Raw genomic sequence first — 18,515 nt, 5'->3', positions numbered from 1 at the left:
TGCTCCTGTTCTTCCTCTTCCAGGCGAACTCTTGGCAATTCTGGGTGTGGTGACTCCCTGTGAGGAGCTGGGGACTCCCCATGGCCATGACACCAGATACCACAAGACCCTGGCTGAACCAGGGCTAGGCTCCATCACAGCCCTCCCATCTTGGCACTAAGTCTAAGCCCCAAATATGAATCAAGATTGCCAAGTCTGAAAAAACAAAAAGATTGTCAAGTGCTCCTCTAACCTGGGGAGACCAAACAGTTTTCCTTGGATTGATTGTTGCCTAGGGCTTTGTGTTAAGAAGGATTCTGAGGTACAGTCTGAGCTGAAACATGACTGAGACATGACTACACGTTTGCAAAGAGAGGTGGCAGGGCATTCCAGACCATTGCATTAAGTCAGGGAACAGACGAGGGGCTGAGAGGTGACAGAGAGGAGGGCAAACGGAATATTCCAGTGAATGAGCTAGTGATCTGGAGAATACTGAGGTCACTTGCTGAGGATGGAGGTGATTCACCAGCTTCTTGTTTTGGTGCATAGAGAGACTAGGGGAGGAAGGAAGATGCCTTTATTTTTTTTCTCCAAATACATATAACACAAACGTTTAATCTGGCTTTTGATTCTTCTGGGTATATCCCCAGAAGTGGGAGTGCTGGATCGTATGGCAAAAAAAAAAAAAACCTATTCTTAGGTTTTTTGGTGTTTGTTTTTTTTTTCTCCCCAAATGGCAAAGAGTCACTGGCTTGCTTTTAATTAGCTTTCACTTTTAAGCTTTTGTAATCAACCAGGTGAGAATGGTAGGAGATATTTCCCAACACTTCTCATGTAAATTCACATTGTAGGTTCTTATTTGGAGTGACACGGGCTCTTCACTGCTTACAAGGTTATTCTTGAGTTGCAAAAATTCTCTCTTCATGCTTTTTCCTGTATTCCTCTATTCGATCTCGGCTGCCACAGAAAGCAGAAAGCAGTCAGAGAGAAAGCACAGGGACGCTCTTTTTGCATCTGTAGTGGAAACCTTAGCCGACAGTAACTGCTCTGGGGCTGTCAAATAGATGCATTGTTTTTAGTTTTTTCAGGAACCACCAGTTTTCCATAGCGGCTGCACCATTTCACATTCCCACCCACAGTGCACAAGGGTTCCAATTTCTCCATATCCTTGCCAACACTTGTTATTTTCTGTTTTTTTTTTTTTTTTTTTTTTTTTTTTTTTTTATAATAGCCACCCTAATGGATGTGAGGTCCAATTATACATATATATATATATAACTGTGTAGGGAAAAACTCCTCAAAATGTGTTTTTCCTCTGCTCTCAGACCACAAGCATCATCAACACAGAAGACATCTGTGACCAAATGCGTGGGGTTTTCCCCCACACAACAAGCAGCGGTACCAGCTGGGTGTCCTCTAATTCAGTTCTAACACAATCTAGTCAGAGATAGCATCAGATCCCACAGGTTGAGAGCTCAGTCCCCAAGGCTGTCTTCCGCCACACACACCAGTCGCAAGTCAAGGCCTCAGAACTTCTGACAGACTAGCTTCAAGTTCCCATGACCCCTTCTTTGGGTTCAATCAGTTTGCTGGAGCAGCTCGCAGAACTCAGGGTAACAGATGGACCGGTTTATTGTAAAGAATATTGCAAAGGACACAGATGGAGAGATGAGCAGGGTGAGGAACGGTGAAGGGGCGGGAGCTTCCATGCCCTCCCTGGGTGCCACCCTCCAGAAACCTCCCAGTGTTCAGCCATCCAGAAGTTCCCTGAACCCTGTCCTCGGCTTTTTATGGACGCTTCATGCGTCAGCATTGCTTCCCCTGGGTATAGGGTGGGACCCTCTCCTGGAGGGTCTTAAGACCCACAGTCAGAAAGGTGGGGGAACTTTAGAGTGAAAGGAGGGCAGGAGAAGGCAGAGGCCTGCCCCTGAGGCCCAACACACCCAACATTCTCACAAAAGACCATAAGGAGGGCTATGGGAGTCATAAGCCAGGAGCTGTGGATGAAAACACACACACACACACATATATATTTTGTTTGTTGGTTGGTTGGTTTGTATAGAGACAGGGTCTCACTCTCTTGCACAGGCTGGAGTGCGATCACGGCTCACTGTGGCCTCTACCTCCTGAGCACAAGCCATCCTCCCACCTCAGCCTCTCAAGTAGCTGGGATATGCAAGCCACCACACCCAGCTAATTTTTAAATTTGTTCTTATTTATTTATTTTTTGTAGGTCGGGTGTGGTGGCTCACACCTGTAATCCCAGCACTTTGGGAGGCCGAGGTGGGCAGATCACGAGGTCAGGAGATCGAGACCATCCTGGCTAACATGGTGAAACCCCGTCTCTACTAAAAATACAAAAAATTAGCCAGGCGAGGTGGCGGGTGCCTATTGTCCCAGCTACTTGGGAGGCTGAGGCAGGAGAATGGTGTGAACCTGGGAGTGGAGCTTGCAGTGAGCCGAGATGGCACCACTGCACTCCAGCCTGGGCAACAGAACGAGACTTCCGTCTCAAAAATAAATAAGTAAATAAATAGAGACAGGATCTTGCTGTGTTACCCAGGCTAGTCTTAAACTCCTGGGCTCAAGCGATCCTCCAGCCTTAGCCTCCCAAAGTGCTGGGATGACAGGTGTGAGCCACTAAGCCCAGCTTGGAACACCTTTATTACCCTGTACCTATTAGCAGTCACTTTCTGTTTCCCCCCAATCCCCGTCCTGAACCCCTATCCTGTGACAGCCACCTGTCTTCTTCCTATCTCTGTGGATTTGCCTATTCTGGACATTTACGTGGAATCCCATAATATGTGGTCTTTGGTGATTAGCTTCTGCCACTTAGTGTAACGTTCTCGTGGTTCATTCTTGTGGTTGCTTGTGTCAGCACTTCATTTCTTCTTATAGCCCCATCATAGTCCATCATATGACATACCACGTTTTATTGATTCATTCATCAGTTGATAGGCATTGGAGTTGTTCCCACTCTTCGGCTGTTATACAAAGAAAGCTGCTGTGAACATCCATATGTATGTTTTGGGTGGATGTATATTATGTGTTTTCATTTCTCTTGAGTATATGCTGAGGAGTGGAATTGCTGGGTCCTGTGATAACCCTGTGTCTAACATTTTGAGGAACTGCTGGGCTGTTTTCCAAAGTGGCTGCCCCATTTTACATTCCCATCAGCAGCGTATGAGGGTTCCAATGCCCCCACTTCCTCACCAACACTTGTTATTATCTCTGTCGACGCTAGCCAGCCTAGTGGATGTGAAGGGGATCTCATTATGGTTTTGACTTGCATTTCCCCGCCGGCCAATGGTGTGGAGCATTTTTTCTTTTGTTTCTTGGTCATTCATATATCCACTTTGGAGAAATGTCATTCAAAACCTTTGCCGTTTTTGTTTTTTCTTTTTTGAGATAGAGTCTCACTGGGTTGCCCAGGTTAGAGTGCCAGGTTCTCACTCAGTTGCCCAGGTTGGAGTGCAGTGGTGTGATCATGGCTCACCGCAGCCTCAACCGCTTGGGTTCAATCAGTCCTCCCACCTCAGCCTCCTAAATAGCTTGGAGGCACAGGCCACCGCGCTCGGCTCATTTTTTATATTTTTTGTAGAAATGGGGTTTCACCATGTTGCCCTGGCTGGTTGCGAACTCCTGGGCTCAAGCAATCTACTTCCCCTTTGCCTGTTTTTAGTTGGGTTGTCTTTTTGAGTGGTAAGTATTCTTTATATATTCTGGATAAGTCCCTTATCAGATATATGATTTGCAACTATTTTCTCCCACTGTGTGGGTTGCCTTTTCATTTTCTCGGTGGTATTCTTTGAAGGACAGAACTTTTGATTTTGATTAAGTCTAGCTTATGTATTTTTTTCTTTTGTTACCTGTGCTTTTGGTGTCATTTCTAAGAAGGCTCTTCTAGCACAAAGTCCCAAATATTTATTTACTCCTCTGTTTTCTTCTGAGAAAGAAGTTTAAGCCTTTTTTTTTTTTTTTAAGACAGAGTCTTGCTCTGTCGCCCAGGCTGGAGTGCAATGGCACCACCTCAGCTCACTGCAACCTCCACCTCCTGGATTCAAGTAATTCTTCTGCCTCAGCCTCCCAAGTAGCTGGGATTACAGGCACCCGCCACCATGCCTGGCTAATTTTTGTATTTTTAGTAGAGATGGGGTTTCACCACGTTGGTCAGGCTGGTCTCAAACTCCTGACCTCAGGTGATCCATCCGCCTCGGCCTCCCAAAGTGCTGGGATTATAGACATGAGCCACCGCACCCAGCCTTTTAGCTCTTACTTAGAGTCAAGATGTTTTGGGAGAAGACTAGGATGGCTTGTCCTTGACACCTAAGGAAGATGGTGATGGCAGTGGGCAGCCTCCTGGGGGTCTCTGGGACCAGGGATGGAAGGATCAGAGAATAGAAAGCCGGCCATGGGGAGGGGACTGGGTGAGTTCTGTGCTGCTCTGGGGAGTGAGAGGCTACTGCCAACGGCAGAGATGCAGGAGGGACTCCCTGTGTGGGCCATTCTTCCCTTCATTCATTCATTCCTGCACCAACACTCAGTGAATGCCTGCCAGGTGTCAGGCACCTTGCTAGGTGCTGGGGTGGCAGAGATTACCAAAGAGACGCCCGGTGCCGACGACGAGGAGCTCTGTCCAGGGTGGGGAGCCACTGCTGAGCAGGTAACTCTGCAGGAGGCTAGCTGTAGGGTCACATTGCAGGAGGCCCCTTCCCCTGTCTTGGGGGGATGTCAGGGGTGTGGATTAGGGCTTAAGGTTGAGTTGGGCTTCTGTGAGGAGGGGGTACCTGGATGGAATCCTTAACGTAGGAGGGTAGGGGGAGATGGTGGCATTTCAGGCAGTGGGAAAATTGCCTTTTAAATTCAGGCTGTACTTCCTTCTTATTATTGAAATTATACCCGCTCTCAGCGTAGACGCCAGATACTTCCCAGCTCGAACTGTGGAAGGTGGGAGTTCTCCCGCGCCCGCACCCCAGCCTCCCTCTCCGCCTGACTGTCTGAGCCGTTTCTGTTCCCTGATGCATCCTTATCTCCCAGCCTTGTGCCTGCACTGCCACATCGGGGTTTTTCTCTTTTTAGGGATTGCCTGTTGACATCCCATGAGGGAAGAGGAGGAATTGGGAACCCCCTTCCCTCTACCACAGCCATCCTTCCTACCCCAGGGTAGCTGAGTCATTGTGATGGAGTCAGGTCTGCTGTTGAGGATGCTTCCAGGGTGGAGCGCAGGGCAGGCAGGTGCCTAAAGCCTGCAGATCCCCTAACTGGATGTCGGAGGCATGTGGGGGAGTGGGGCTAAAGCCCAGGGAAGCGAGAGGCCACTGGAAGGTGGGGGTTCAGGGAGCAAGCAGAGGGGCTCAGGAGGAAGCCAAAGCAGGCAAGGGAGAGGAGAGCAGGTGGAGGCCCCGGGACAGGGGACTTTTGAGGTGATGAGCATGATCAGAGGCCCAGGAAAGGAGGTGTGATCAGGGGCCCCTGGCTGTGGCCACGGGGGGCTGTGAGTGAGGTGACTTTGCAAGTACAGTGTCTTCTGTGGAGTGGCCCAGAGAAGCTGAATTGTAGTAGGTTGAAGGTTGAGTTGGGAGATGAGGCTGTGGGGCAGTGGATTTAGACCTGTCTTGGGAAATTTGGAAGATAGAAACTTGGAGCAATAAGGGGTCCAGGGAGGATTTCGTGAGGATTAGGAGATCTGTAGTCATTGCAAGGGAATGAGGCCGAAGGCCCAGTGCAAGGATCGGCTTTGTTGGGGTACAGTAAAAGAAATAACTTTCTAACAGTAGAGCAGGTTTTCTTAGAATGTGGCAACATCCCATTGCTGGAGATATTTGAGCAAAAAGAGATGGCTGCCTATCAGGGGTGTTGCAATGGAGATTCCTGTGCAGGGTGGTAAGTTGACCCGGAAAAGGAACAGCAAATACTTGGGAAGCATGCGGGCATTGTCCTTCCCAGTGCCCCAACAGGCATCACGAATGGAGGGTGGCATGCCCTGTCTAGAGCTCTAGACAGCTTCCAACGATCCATCCACGCTAGTGCATGCAGTGCAGCCGTCTGCCCTCCCCGGACCAGGATTCCATTCCTCCCACCCCTTCCATAAAATGGGCCTTGTCTTCCTGGCTGCAGGGAAGGCTTACGAGATCACGTATGTGAGGCTAAAGTTCCACACCAGTCGCCCTGAGAGCTTCGCCATCTACAAGCGCAGCCGCGCCAACGGCCCGTGGGAGCCCTACCAGTTCTACAGCGCCTCCTGCCAGAAGACCTACGGCCGGCCCGAGGGCCAGTACCTGCGCCCTGGCGAGGATGAGCGCGTGGCCTTCTGCACCTCCGAGTTCAGCGACATCTCCCCGCTGAGTGGGGGCAATGTGGCCTTCTCCACCCTGGAGGGCCGGCCCAGCGCCTACAACTTCGAGGAGAGCCCTGGGCTGCAGGTCAGAGAGGAGTGGGGCTTGGGGCGTCGGGACAGGGTTGGGATTGGGTCATGGCAGTAGGAGGGTCTGATGTGCCAGGACACACAGGGTGGGGGACCTGCAAAACCCCATGGGTTTTTTAAATTTTTTTTCTGAGTCTTGCTCTGTCACCCAGGCTGGGGTGCAGTGGCACAATCTCTGTTCACTGAAACCTCCACCTCCTGGGTTCAAGCTATTCTGCCTCAGATTCCCAAGTAACTGAGATTACAAGTGCCTGCCACGACGCCTGGCTGATTCTTTTTTGTATTTTTAGTAGAGAGGGGGGTTTTGCCATGTTGGCCAGGCTGGTCTTGAACTCCTGACATTAAGTGATCCACCTGCCTCAGCCTCCCAAAGTGCTGGGATTACAGGCGTGAGCCACCACTCCTGGCTGACCAGCAGCACTTTCTGTGATGACGGAAAGCGCCTTTAGCTGCACTGTCCCATGTGGTGCCACCAGCCACCATGAGATGTGGCCAGCGCAGATGAGGAACTGGATTTTATATTTTATTTAATTTTAATACATTTTAACTTAGATAGCCACATGTGGCCAGTGGCTGCCACGTTGGAGAGACCACTGCGGGGTGGCGGGAATGCACACACTGTGACCAGTGTGATGCTTGGCACGTAGGGCGTACCCACCCATGCTCTGGAAATATGCGTGCATGACAGCTCCCTGTCCTTGTCCTCGTAGTAGAGAGGCCTGTGGCCATGTCGGTCCATTCAGGGCCCTCCAGTTCAGCCCACATAGGTCCACCCAGGTGTGTGGACCTGCCAGTATCGGCACCCATCTGTGTCCACATTGCTATGTGTCCATAGCTGTTTATCTACACACAAGTGTGTTGGGCGGCTCTCCAGTCCACCGGTCCCCAACCCCTGACTGCAGACTGGTACTGGTCCAAGGCCTGTTAGGACCTGAGTCACAGCAGGAGGTGAGCAGCAGGCAGGCGAGCATTCCAGCCTGAGCTCCGCCTCCTGTCAGATCAGCTGCCTGTGGCATCAGATTCTCCCAGGAGCCACTGGGTTGCATGTCCTCATGAGAATCTAATGCGTGATGGTCTGAGATGGAACAGTTTCATCCCAAACCACCGCCTACCCCGTTCGTGGAAAAAATTGTCTTCCACGAAACCTGTTCCTGGTGCCAAAGAGGTTGGAGACTGCTGCTCTAGTCCGTTTCCCCGGGTTCGGACCCAAGACGTGTCTGAACCCGGGGAACCTGCCCTCTCCTCCCCTCCAGACTTTCAGAGCATCTCCTTTGCCCATCTGGGATAACGAGGGAACTGGGGTTAGAATCCTGCTTCCAGAGGGGACACCGAGACCCAAAAAGAAGTTGCATCCTGCCAGCGATGTGCAGCACGAGAACACCTGGAGCCGGCTGTGTCGGGGTCCCAGGACCACACTTGAGTTTAGTGATTCACTAGAAGGACTCATGGAACTCAGAAAAGCTGTGAGGCTCAGAGCTGCAATATTTTGCAATGAAAGGCTACCAGCTAACATTAGCCAGGGGAGAGGCGCACGGCCAGGTGTCAGGAGGGACCAGGCTCTGAGCGTCCAGCTATTCTCCCAATGCAGCGGAGTCACACGCACAGCACATATTTCCCCAGAGCCACATGTGACCGTGTGCACAGACTACTGCCAACCTTGAAGGCCAGAGTTTTATTTTTAATTTTTTTTTTTCTTAGACAGAGACCTCGTCTCACTATGCTGCCCAGGCTGGTCTCGAACTCCTGGGCTCAAGCGATCCTCCCACCTCAGCCGCCCAAAGTGCTAGGCTTAAAGGTGTGAGCCACCACACCTGGCCTGAAGTCCAGTGTTTTTACTGGAGGTTGGCAGTGTAGACACAGCTGACTGCCTGTGTGGCCGACCTGTCTCCAACCCCTCCAGAGGTGAAGCCGATTCTGTGTGGCCCAAGGCCCCCACCGCAAATCAATTTATCAGCATGGACTGTGTAGTGTGGCCAAGGGAAGTCACTCTTACCAGGTGGGACATCCAAGGATATGGAGGTCACTCCCTTGGGTCCAGGGCAAAGGGCCAGGCCCCTCTTCAGGCAAGCCAAATCCTTTATCACACAGAACCACATCTCCAGACCTCCAGGCCCTGCTTATCCCACTAAAAATGTACACATGTCACCATGATTTTGTTTACAAATTACAATTTCTTCTCCATGGGCTCCAAAGCTCTGTAGGTTAGAAAACATCAGCTGAGATCAGATGAAGACAGGCAGGGAGGGCCGGCCCCTGCTCCCACCTGCGTCTGTGCAGCCACCACCCTGGGGACATCCTTGGTCGTTGGAGGTTTTGTGTCTCGTTGCCTCATGTATTCTGAATACTGTCCCTGATGGAGAGATGATCTTTTGAGAAATGTCTCCCCTGCTGCTTCTGGATAGAAACCAAGAGCAGAGCAGGACAAAGAGAGGCAAGTCTACCTTACTCTTTTCTCCTGATGCTACCCTGGACACATTTAGGGTGCAGGTGCTGTCTCAGAGGACACAGAGCTTGGAAGGAAGGATGTGGCTCCTGGGTCTTGGGCCCCTCTGACCCCCATGGAGCGGCCTAGGACTTTGGAGGAGAAGGCCGCGACCTGGCTGTTGCAGAGTAAGACCGCCAGAGTTGAGTGGCTGCCTGAGCACCCCTTGGACATACAGCCCAAGTTGTGCACCTCCTGCTTCTCCTTAATACCACAGCCTGGGTCCTGGGATCCATCCAAAATCAACTCCAGCACCCACTCGTAGCTTAAGCTGGAGTTCCAGTGCCTGGGGTCAGTGGGGCTTGCCCTAAAATGACTTTTTTTTTTTGCTTTTTTTTTTTTGAGACAGAGTCTCGCTCTGTCGCCCAGGCTGGAGTGCAGTGGCCGGATCTCAGCTCACTGCAAGCTCCGCCTCCCGGGTTTACGCCATTCTCCTGCCTCGGCCTCCCGAGTAGCTGGGACTACAGGCGCCCGCCACCTCGCCCGGCTAATTTTTTGTACTTTTAGTAGAGACCAGGTTTCACCGTGTTAGCCAGGATGGTCTCGATCTCCTGACCTCGTCATCCACCCGCCTTGGCCTTCCAAAGTGCTGGGATTACAGGCTTGAGCCACCGTGCCCGGCCCTTTTTTTTTTTTTTTTTGAGACAGTCTCACTCTGTTGCCCAGGCTAGAGTGCAGCGGCACGATCTTGGCTCACTGCAACCCCTGCCTCCAAGGTTCAAGCAATTTCTCTTACCTTAGCTTCCCAAGTAGTGGGACTGCAGGTGTGCGCCACCACATTGGCTAAGTTTTGTATTTTTAGTAGAGACGGGGTTTCGCCATGTTGCCCCAGCTGGTCTTGAACTCCTGGTCTCAAGGGGTCTGCCTGCCTCGGCCTCCCAAAGTGCTGGGATTACAAGTATGTGCCATCGTGCCGGGCCCTAAAATGAGCTTTAAGGCACCAAGACATGCCCCCTGCAATTGAGGCTAAGGCTTCTCTCTCCCGGTGTCCATCCTATGTCCCAGAGATTTTGACCCCACTCCTTTATTGCCGTTGTCCTTGCAGACTGATGGATTGGGTTACAGACCAGGAAGCAGAGGCAGGAGACCTTGGGCAGGTCACTGCTGTCTCTGGGCCCCACTGGCATGATAAGGTGTTGGGGTAGACACAGGAAGGCAGACCAGCTTCGTGGTTAAAGCTGGGGCCCTGGGATCAGGTAGACCAGAATCCCGGCTCTGCCGTGCACGGGCCGTGCAACTTGGAACAGAACAGTTACCCTCTCTGAGCCTCAGTCTCCTCATCTCTAAATGGGGTTAATAACAATACCTACTCCAGGGTTCCTGTGAGGCCCGAGCGCTAACCACACAATATGCGTCAGTAGCCGCCACACCTCCTAGCTCTGACTTCCAGTTGGTTTGAGTTCTCCAGGTGGCACTTTTTTCTGGGGAAGGAAGCATCGCGGTGCCTTCAGCTCTGGACGGCCGGGCTTCCCCACCCCAGGCCTTAGCTCCTTGTTCGGCAGCCGGTCCAGCAGCATCAGAACCTGGGCACTTGTTAGAAATGCAAGCTCCCCGGCTCCACCGCTGACCTCTGAATCAGAAGCTGCACTTTAACCAGATCCCTGAATGCACGCTGACCTTTGGGAAGTGCATCCTGGGGTGATCCGGGCCTGCGAACTCAAACACAAGCTTAGCTTGGTGCAGAGGCTGCCACTTTAGTGTTTGGGTGCTGGACCCCTCTTCCTGGCCAAGGCATCCTCCGGCAGAGTCCCCGGGTGCCCGGCAGTAGCTCCGGTTGCCGAGCTCTAGGGGAGCAGGAGGGGCTATAGGCCTGAGTCACGCTGGGGCAAAAAGACGACCTGCCAGGAGCTCATTTTCTGTACTGATGGGCCTGATTGCTAAAGCGGGGGCTCCTGGGCGGAATCAAAACGCTGATTCATATTCAGCTGGAGCCGCTGCTGATGGTAACAGCAGGCAAATGAAAATGTCAGTCTTCACGTGGGTTTTCCCCGACTTCCCCTCCACGCTCTTCCATGGGGAAGCTGCTCATTCAGGAGTCCGCAGGTATTTCTCGAGCGCCTGCTAGGGCCAGGCAGAGCCCAGGGCTGGGGAGGCAGCGAGAACAAGGCGCCGCAAGTCCCTGCTGTGTTTAGGGCAGGTGACCTAAACACAAGAGCCTGACCCTCAGCATGTGAGAAGCCAGGAAACCCAGGGCCTGCTGCACGCCAGGCCCCACTGAGCAGGGGAGAAGGTCGCGGGGGCACACCATCCCCCCGCTGTATCCCTGGAATGGGGTGCAGGAGCCCCTGGGAAAAGCCAGGTGACCTGCACAATGGGGTCTTCAGCGGGCTGCTTCGACCCCTGTCCCCCCCAAACCTCAGCTGCTTCCTGACCACGGGCCCGACTTCACAGCCAGTGCTGACACTGGCTACCCTCCTCCAGACACCTTTGTAGGGGAAGTGCTATTTTTGTTCCATTTCACAGGTGGGAAAATGGAGGCTCTAAGACATTGAAGTTGCACCAGTCGGTGGCCTAGCACCCAGGTTGGGGTGAACCCCCAAAGCACAGCCTCATTTCTGCAGCATTCTCAGAATTGGCTTGAGCTTGGCCTGTTCCTGTGTCCCAGGAGCCCCTGGGGCAGCCAGCTGGACCTGCCAGCAGAGTGATGGGGGTAAATACTAGATACTCGGGAACCTGCTGATGGCTCCCTCTCCCCTCTGCCCCAGGAGTGGGTCACCAGCACCGAACTCCTCATCTCTCTAGACCGGCTCAACACGTTTGGGGATGACATCTTCAAGGACCCCAAGGTGCTCCAGTCCTACTACTATGCCGTGTCCGACTTCTCTGTGGGCGGCAGGTAGGTGGGAGAAGGGAGGTAGGGTTCCAGGACTCAGATCTGAGAGCAGAAGGCGGCTGCTGTGCGGGGGCACAGAAGCCAGGTGTGCCCCAGGGGAGAGGGAGGGAGCACCTGCCATTCAAGGCCCTGGGGGCCCCCACCCAGCCCACCTCCTGCCGGGTCCCCTGCATCAGCTGATTTGCCATGTGCCAGACACACTGGGTCTTGGTGCCCATTGTCCCCTCAGCCTGGAGGTTCCTCCCTTTCTCCCTTCCTTCCTCCCTCCTTCCCTCCCTCCCTCCCTTCTTTCCTCCCTCCCTTCTTTCCTCCCTCCCTCCCTCCCTTCTTTCCTCCCTCCCTTCTTCCTCCCTCCCTCCCTCCCTCCCTTCTTTCCTCCCTCCCTCCCTTCTTTCCTCCTTCCCTCCCTCCGTCCCTCCTTCCCTCCCTCCCTCCTCCCTCCCTCCTCCTTTCCTCCTTCCCTCCCTCCCTCCTTTCCCGCCTTCCCTCCCTCCCTCCCGCCTTTCCCTTTCTTCCCTCCCTTCCCTCCTTACCATCCCTCCCCCACCTTCTCCATTCTCTTCCCTCCCTCCCCTCCTTTCCTTCTTCCCTCCCTCCCTCCTTCCCCTCCCGCCCTCCTTTCCTCCTTCCCTCCTCCTCACATTTCCCTCCTTCCCTCCCTCCCTTCTCTCCTCCACGCCCTCCCTCCCTTCTGTCCTCCCTCCCTCCCTCCCGTCTTCCCTCCCGCCCTCTCTTCCCTACGTTCCTTACTCCCTCCCCTCCCTTCTTTCCTCCCTCCTTCTTTCCGCCCTCCCTTCCTCCTTTCCTCCCTCCCTTTCCTTTCCTCCCCTCCCGCCTTCCTCCCTCCCTTCTTTCCTCCCTCCCTCTCTTCCTACTTTCTTTCCTACCTCCCCTCCCTCCCTCCCTCCCTCCCTCCCTTCCTCCCTCCCTCCCTTCCTTCTCTCGCTGTCTTTCTTTCTGAAGGAGTTTTGCTCTTGTTGCCCGGGCTGGAGTGCAGTAGCGCAGTCTCGGCTCACTGCAATCTCTGCCTCCCAGGTTCAAGCAATTCTCCTGCCTCAGTCTCCGGAGTAGCTGGGATTACAGGCGTGCACCACCACGCCCAGCTAATTTTATATTTTTAGTAGAGACCGGGTTTCTCCATGTTGGTCAGGCTGGTCTTGAATTCCCAGCCTCGGGTAATCTGCCTGCCTCGGCCTCCCAAAGGGCTGGGATTACAGGCGTGAGCCACAGCCCCCTTCCCCTTTCTAGTATGGGAATGTTACTGGCTCCTCTCTGGCCCCTGGTTCTGGTCCTGGTCCTACACACCCTTAGCACCCATCAGTGCCCTGGGCAGTTTGTCTCTCCTCCAACATCTGTCCCCTCCACGAAGCAGGGGCTGCCCAGGAGGAAGAGGCCCATCTCTCACCTCAAGTCTCAGGGCCTGTCTTGCACATGGCCACCTGGCAGTGGGTGCCCAGGGAGGGCTGTGGGACGAGGGAGGCACGAACGTCTTCCACGTCAATGTTTCTCAGTTTTCTTTGAAAGGAGAGAGGAAAACAGGTGCTTTCCTGCCCCAGTCACATGGGGACGGCAGACACTGATCAGATTGCTCCCCAGTGAACACATCAGCCCGCGCCAGGATGACAAGGAAGGGGAGCAAAGGGACAGCGTGTGCCTGGGGTCGGGGAGGACAGGAGCTGGCGCTGCAGACGGGACCCGGGAGTGGGAAGGCTGGGGTTGAGGACCAGGGGATGGCCAATGTGGCTGGGTGAAGGGTAGGCGGGCAGACATGGAGAGATTGGCAGAGTGTCGGGGCCTGGGCAGGTTTAGCCTCACCTGGCAGTCAAGAGGAAGCTGTGGAAGGATTTGGTCAGGGTAGTAACAGAGTCAGATTTTTAAAACACCCCCAAACCCCTGACAGCCAAGTGGGGCGGATAAGAGGAGAGAGGAAGTCGAATGTCAGGAATCAGGGCAGGAGGTGGCAGCTTGGGCCAGAGAGCTGGGGTGGGGGGAGCATGGGTCTGAACGCGATTGAGGACGGAAACACAGCTCTGTGTGTGAACCATGGGCCGTGGGAGTGGGAAGCAGGGATGACACCGGACTCTGGGCCTCCACAGTTCAGACGCACTTGGGTGGCATTAGAGAGATGGAGAAGGGGGAAGCATGAGGCTCAAATGCCTGTTTGGGTGTCTGAGCTCCAGGGAAGGTCAGGGCTCGTCACTGAGAGCCCCTACGGCCATGAGGATCCCCCTGCTCCAACCTGCCCTCTTATGTGAGTCAGCGGGAGGAGCTCCCTGGGGAAGGCGGCCGTGAGCTCCAGTGCCTGCTGTCAGGGGACTTTGGGCCAGAGGACATCCAGGTTCCAGCTGCCAGAGCCAGACCACCCTCAGACCGCAGCTGGCTGGGGCAGGCTGCTCACGGCAGGGGACAGGTGGCCCCAACAACCTGTGTTCACAGTGGAGCCCGTGGGGTCTCACTCTCCTTTCCCGGGTCAGAGGGCTTCACAGGGCAGGTTGCAGCATCCCCTCCAAGGCAGGGGCAGTCCTTTGTCACTTCCCTGGTGACCACTGTCCCAGGATTGCCTGGCGCCTGCCTCACCCCAGGAAACCCTGGGGTGCTGCCTGCCTAACCTGGGCCCTGAGTGGAAGCCGTGCCGCGTGCCCTACCACACACTGTGTCCCCATATCAGCTAAAGCACCTGGAGTCCCAACAGCAGTTGGCGATTTGTCAACACCCGCTGAGGGTAGAGCGTGGAACGTGGCTTAGGGGAGCCACCGAGTGGCCACAGAGGAGTGTCCAGGAGCTCAGGGTCCACGTGGAGTCGGCGAGGACGGGCTTCAGGTCCAGCTCAGCCACTTAGCATCTGTCAGTTCCAAGGCCTGAGCCTGATGCCTCCTGTGTGAAATGGGGACACTAATGTCCCTCCCACCTCCGGTGAGGCTCTAGGGAGAAGCTATTGCCTTGGCCAGGGGCAGAAGCCATGGCCTCTGAACAGCTTGGGACAGGGACAGTGGTGGGGACAGGGACAATCACTCACAGGTTCAGGCTCTGCCGACCATGCCGCGGGCTCCCAGGGCACCCCTGTTCCTGCCTGATTCCACCCGTCTCTTGACCCTGTGTCTGGAATGGGGACACAGGCCGGGGCTGTGCTCAAAGATGCTGTATTTGCCCGTTCTTGTACTGCTGTAAACACCTGAGATGGTTATTTATTTATTTATTTATTTATTTATTTATTTATTTATTTTTAAGACGAAGTTTCACTCTTGTTGCCCAGGCTGGAATACAATGGCACGATCTCGGCTCACTGCAACCTCTGCCTCCCAGGTTCAAGTGATTCTCCTGCTTCAGCCTCCAGAGTAGCTGGGGTTATAGGCATGCGCTGCAACACCTGGCTAATTTTGTATTTTTAGTAGAGACTGGGTTTCTCCATGTTGGTCAGGCTGGTCTCGAACTCCTGACCTCAGGTGATCCGCCCACCTTGCCCTCCCAAAGTGCTGGGATTACAGGCATGAGCCACCACATGCAGCTGACAGTAATTTATTAAAAGAGGTTTAATTGGTTCACAGTTCCATGGGCTGTACAGGAAACACGGTGCTGGCATCTGCCTGGCTTCTGGGGAGGCCTCAGGAAACTTACAACTTAAAATCATGGTGGAAGGTGAAGAAGGAGCAGGCCCATCACATGGCCAGAGCAGGAGCAAGAGAGAGAGCAGGGGACAGGGTGGGGCAGAGGGGTGGGTGCCACACACTGCTAAACAACCAGATCTCATGAGAACTCACTCACTTTACAGTGCCGAGCGGGGAGGATGCTAAACCATTCAGGAGAATTCCAACCTCGTGATCCGATCACCTCCCACCCAGGCCCCACCTCCAACACAGGGGATTATAGTTTGACATGAGATTTGGTGGGGACACAGATCCAAACCATATCAGACATAGACTCACAGGGGATTTGGAGGGACTCAGGGGCTGTCCCTGTTTGGGGTACCCTCTTTCCTGCCCTTTGGGACACAGTTAAGGGATAGCTGCTGGAGGCGGTCCCCTCAGCCCCCCACACCTGTGCTGCTGTGACTGCCGGCCCACTCTCTACTCAGGAGACTAAGGTGACTTCTTCCTGGGTCCCTCTCAGCCCCCAGGTGGGGCTCCTGCCAGGTAGAAGCTTTCTGTGGCGGGCACTTGCTAGCTGGTGGCTTTGGGCAGCTTCTCCGTGCCTCACTTTGCCCACCCATTATATGGGGGTGGGACCAGGCTGGTGAAGATGGAATGGGTTTGTTCCAGAGCTCACCAGCACAGTCAGTTCTCTGTTACTGCTGCCCCCAGGGCACATAGTAGGTGTTCAGTGAGGGCCAAGATTGAGGGTGGAGTCTGGCTCATACCTTGTCTGCCCTGCCGGCACCTGCGGGTCCCCTTCCTCCTCCCTGTCTTTTCCCAGGTGCAAGTGCAACGGGCATGCCAGCGAGTGTGGCCCCGACACGGCGGGCCAGTTGGCCTGCCGGTGTCAGCACAACACCACCGGCACGGACTGTGAGCGCTGCTTGCCCTTCTTCCAGGACCGTCCGTGGGCCCGGGGCACCGCTGAGGCCGCCCACGAGTGTCTGCGTGAGTGTCACGGGGCATCAGGGACCTGAGGCTGGTGTTGCAGGTGGGGAAACGAACTCCCCCGAAACCTCACAGTGGTGGCTCCTCCTGGGTACGCCGGGAGGGGCAGCTCGGGGTCTCTGGGCTACTGCAGAGATGAGGACGAGCGGAAGGGGAGCCTGGGGAGGGGGTGTATTTAAGCCTCAGTCTGTCCTCCACTAAGTAGCTCAATCTTGGCCCTCACTGAACACCTACTATGTGCCCTGGAGGCAGCAGTAGCAGAGAACTGAGTGTGCTGCTGAGCTCTGGAACAAACCCATGCAGAGGCGCCTGTGGTGGGAGGGCCGGAAGGTCCCTGACTTACTTCTTTGTGTTAACCGCTCCCACCCCAGCAGTTAATCAGAACCAGGCTACCCCACAAGCAAGGGGATGCTGACGGCCCACCCAGACTCTTCCACGGGCCCCCAGGCAGCTCTTCGGTGTCCCAGCCCCCATGTGATGTGGCTTTGACCACCTAACCTCAGAGAAGCGCTGGAGAGAGGATGATGCCATCATGTCTTCTCCAGGGACACAGGCCGAGAGCAGGGACCCCCTGACTTCCCTTCTGGCTACGGCGCCGGCTGCAAGACCCACCCTGTGCCCAGACAGCCTGGTTTCCTCCAGGCTCTCCATGCACAGCCACTGTTGCTGGGCACCGGATCCCAGCTGGTGCTGGTGCTGCTGGCAGGAGCACATCTTCACTCACAGGCCCGCCAGGCTCGCTGGGCGGGCAGCTTGGCCTCTGGGCCCGGCTGACTTCTTGGGCCTGGGCCATTGGCGACCATAACCAGGGCTGGGCGGGGAGGGGTGGGGGGCGGCTTGTTCTGAGGGTGGGGCGCTGTCTGCAGGAGCTGCCCTTGCTGGCCTACCTCCACCAGGGAGTCCTGGGGCCAAGGAAGCTTTGCTGGCTGGCTTCCACCGTCCCAGCCTGCTGCTGTCTCCACGGTGGGGACACAGTGGCCAGACTGCTTCTACCATGTCCTCAGCCCTGTGCTCACGTCTGTGTCTCTTAGTCAGCAGCCTGGGAGCCAGGGTTTCATGCTTGACCCTTCATCCCCACCCTCACCCGCAGCTGAGACAGCCCCGAGCCCTGAATTCTGCCCATCCGCATCACTCCAGTCTGTCTAACTTCTGTCCATTGCAGCCGATGCCTTGGGCCTGGGCCTGCCTCCTCTCCCTGCACACCTGAAGTTTCCTCTTCCCTGCTCTCCATGCCCCCAGCCCTCCCCTGCCTGCAGCTAAGGCTCTTTTCTTGAAACAAGGCCTCACTCTGTCACCCAGGCTGGAGTGCAGTGGCACAGTCATAGCTCACTGCAGCCTCAAATTCCTGGGTGCGTTTTCCTCCCACCTCAGCCTCCAGAGTAGCTGAGACTACAGGCACATATCACCATGCCAAGCAATATTTTGTAGAGATCGGCTCTCACTGTTGCTCGGGCTGGTCTTCAAACTCCTGGGCTCAAACAGTCCTCCTACCTTACCTCCCACAGTGCTGGGATCACAGGTGTGAGCCATGGCACTGGGCTAGGGCTTTCTAAAGGACAAATTTAATAACATCCATCCCCTGCTTAAACCTTCCCACGGCTCCCCCTTTGCTCCCAGCTAACGTCCACTGACCACAGCAGCCCAGCTTCCCTGGAGCAAGCTCTGCTAGCCTCTGACTTCACAACTGCCTCTGCACTGCAGGCCCCCACTGCACAATGTCCCCGCTTCCCTGCCATCATGCGACATGCCGCCTGCAGCCTCATGGCACACCCACACCAGGCCGTGCTTCTATCTCTGGAAGTGGGGTATCCCCTGGGCTTTTGCCTGTGTCTGTGATGCCCTTCCCGCTCACTCTTCCTCTGCCTGGCCTATTCCTCACTGCTCAGCCTTCAGATTCAGCACGGCTGTGACTTTTTTTTTTTTTTTTTTTTTTGAGACGGAGTCTTGCTCTGTCGCCCAGGCTGGAGTGCAGTGGTGCGATCTTGGCTCACTGCAAGTTCCGCCTCCTGGGTTCATGCCATTCTCCTGCCTCAGCCTCCCAAGTAGCTGGGACTACAGGCACCCGCCACCTCGCCCGACTAATTTTTTTTTTTTTTTTTTTTTTTGTATTTTTAGTAGAGACAGGGTTTCACTGTGTTAGCCAGTGCTGGGATTACAGGCGTGAGCCACCGCGCCCGGCCATGGCTGTGACTTCTGGGAAGCCTTGTCCCACCACCCCAG

General features: G+C 54.8%; 1 protein-coding gene and 1 pseudogene across 1 annotated transcript in view; one reads left to right on the top strand and one right to left on the bottom strand.

Moving 5' to 3' along the window:
* LAMC3 (laminin subunit gamma 3) overlaps nucleotides 1-18,515 on the top strand; it is an 86,169-nt gene that overhangs the window by 11,385 nt on the left and 56,269 nt on the right. The window contains exons 2-4 of the mRNA XM_030919061.1: nucleotides 6,097-6,401; nucleotides 11,591-11,721; nucleotides 16,129-16,295. Of these exons, the coding sequence (XP_030774921.1) occupies nucleotides 6,097-6,401; nucleotides 11,591-11,721; nucleotides 16,129-16,295 (603 nt within the window). The remainder of the gene's footprint in view (nucleotides 1-6,096; nucleotides 6,402-11,590; nucleotides 11,722-16,128; nucleotides 16,296-18,515) is intronic.
* Nucleotides 911-1,049, bottom strand: LOC115894086 (annotated as a pseudogene).

This window comes from Rhinopithecus roxellana, chromosome 16, assembly GCF_007565055.1.
Source record: "Rhinopithecus roxellana isolate Shanxi Qingling chromosome 16, ASM756505v1, whole genome shotgun sequence".
Lineage (NCBI taxonomy): Eukaryota > Metazoa > Chordata > Mammalia > Primates > Cercopithecidae > Rhinopithecus > Rhinopithecus roxellana.
This window is presented reverse-complemented; position numbering and strand designations above follow the sequence as displayed.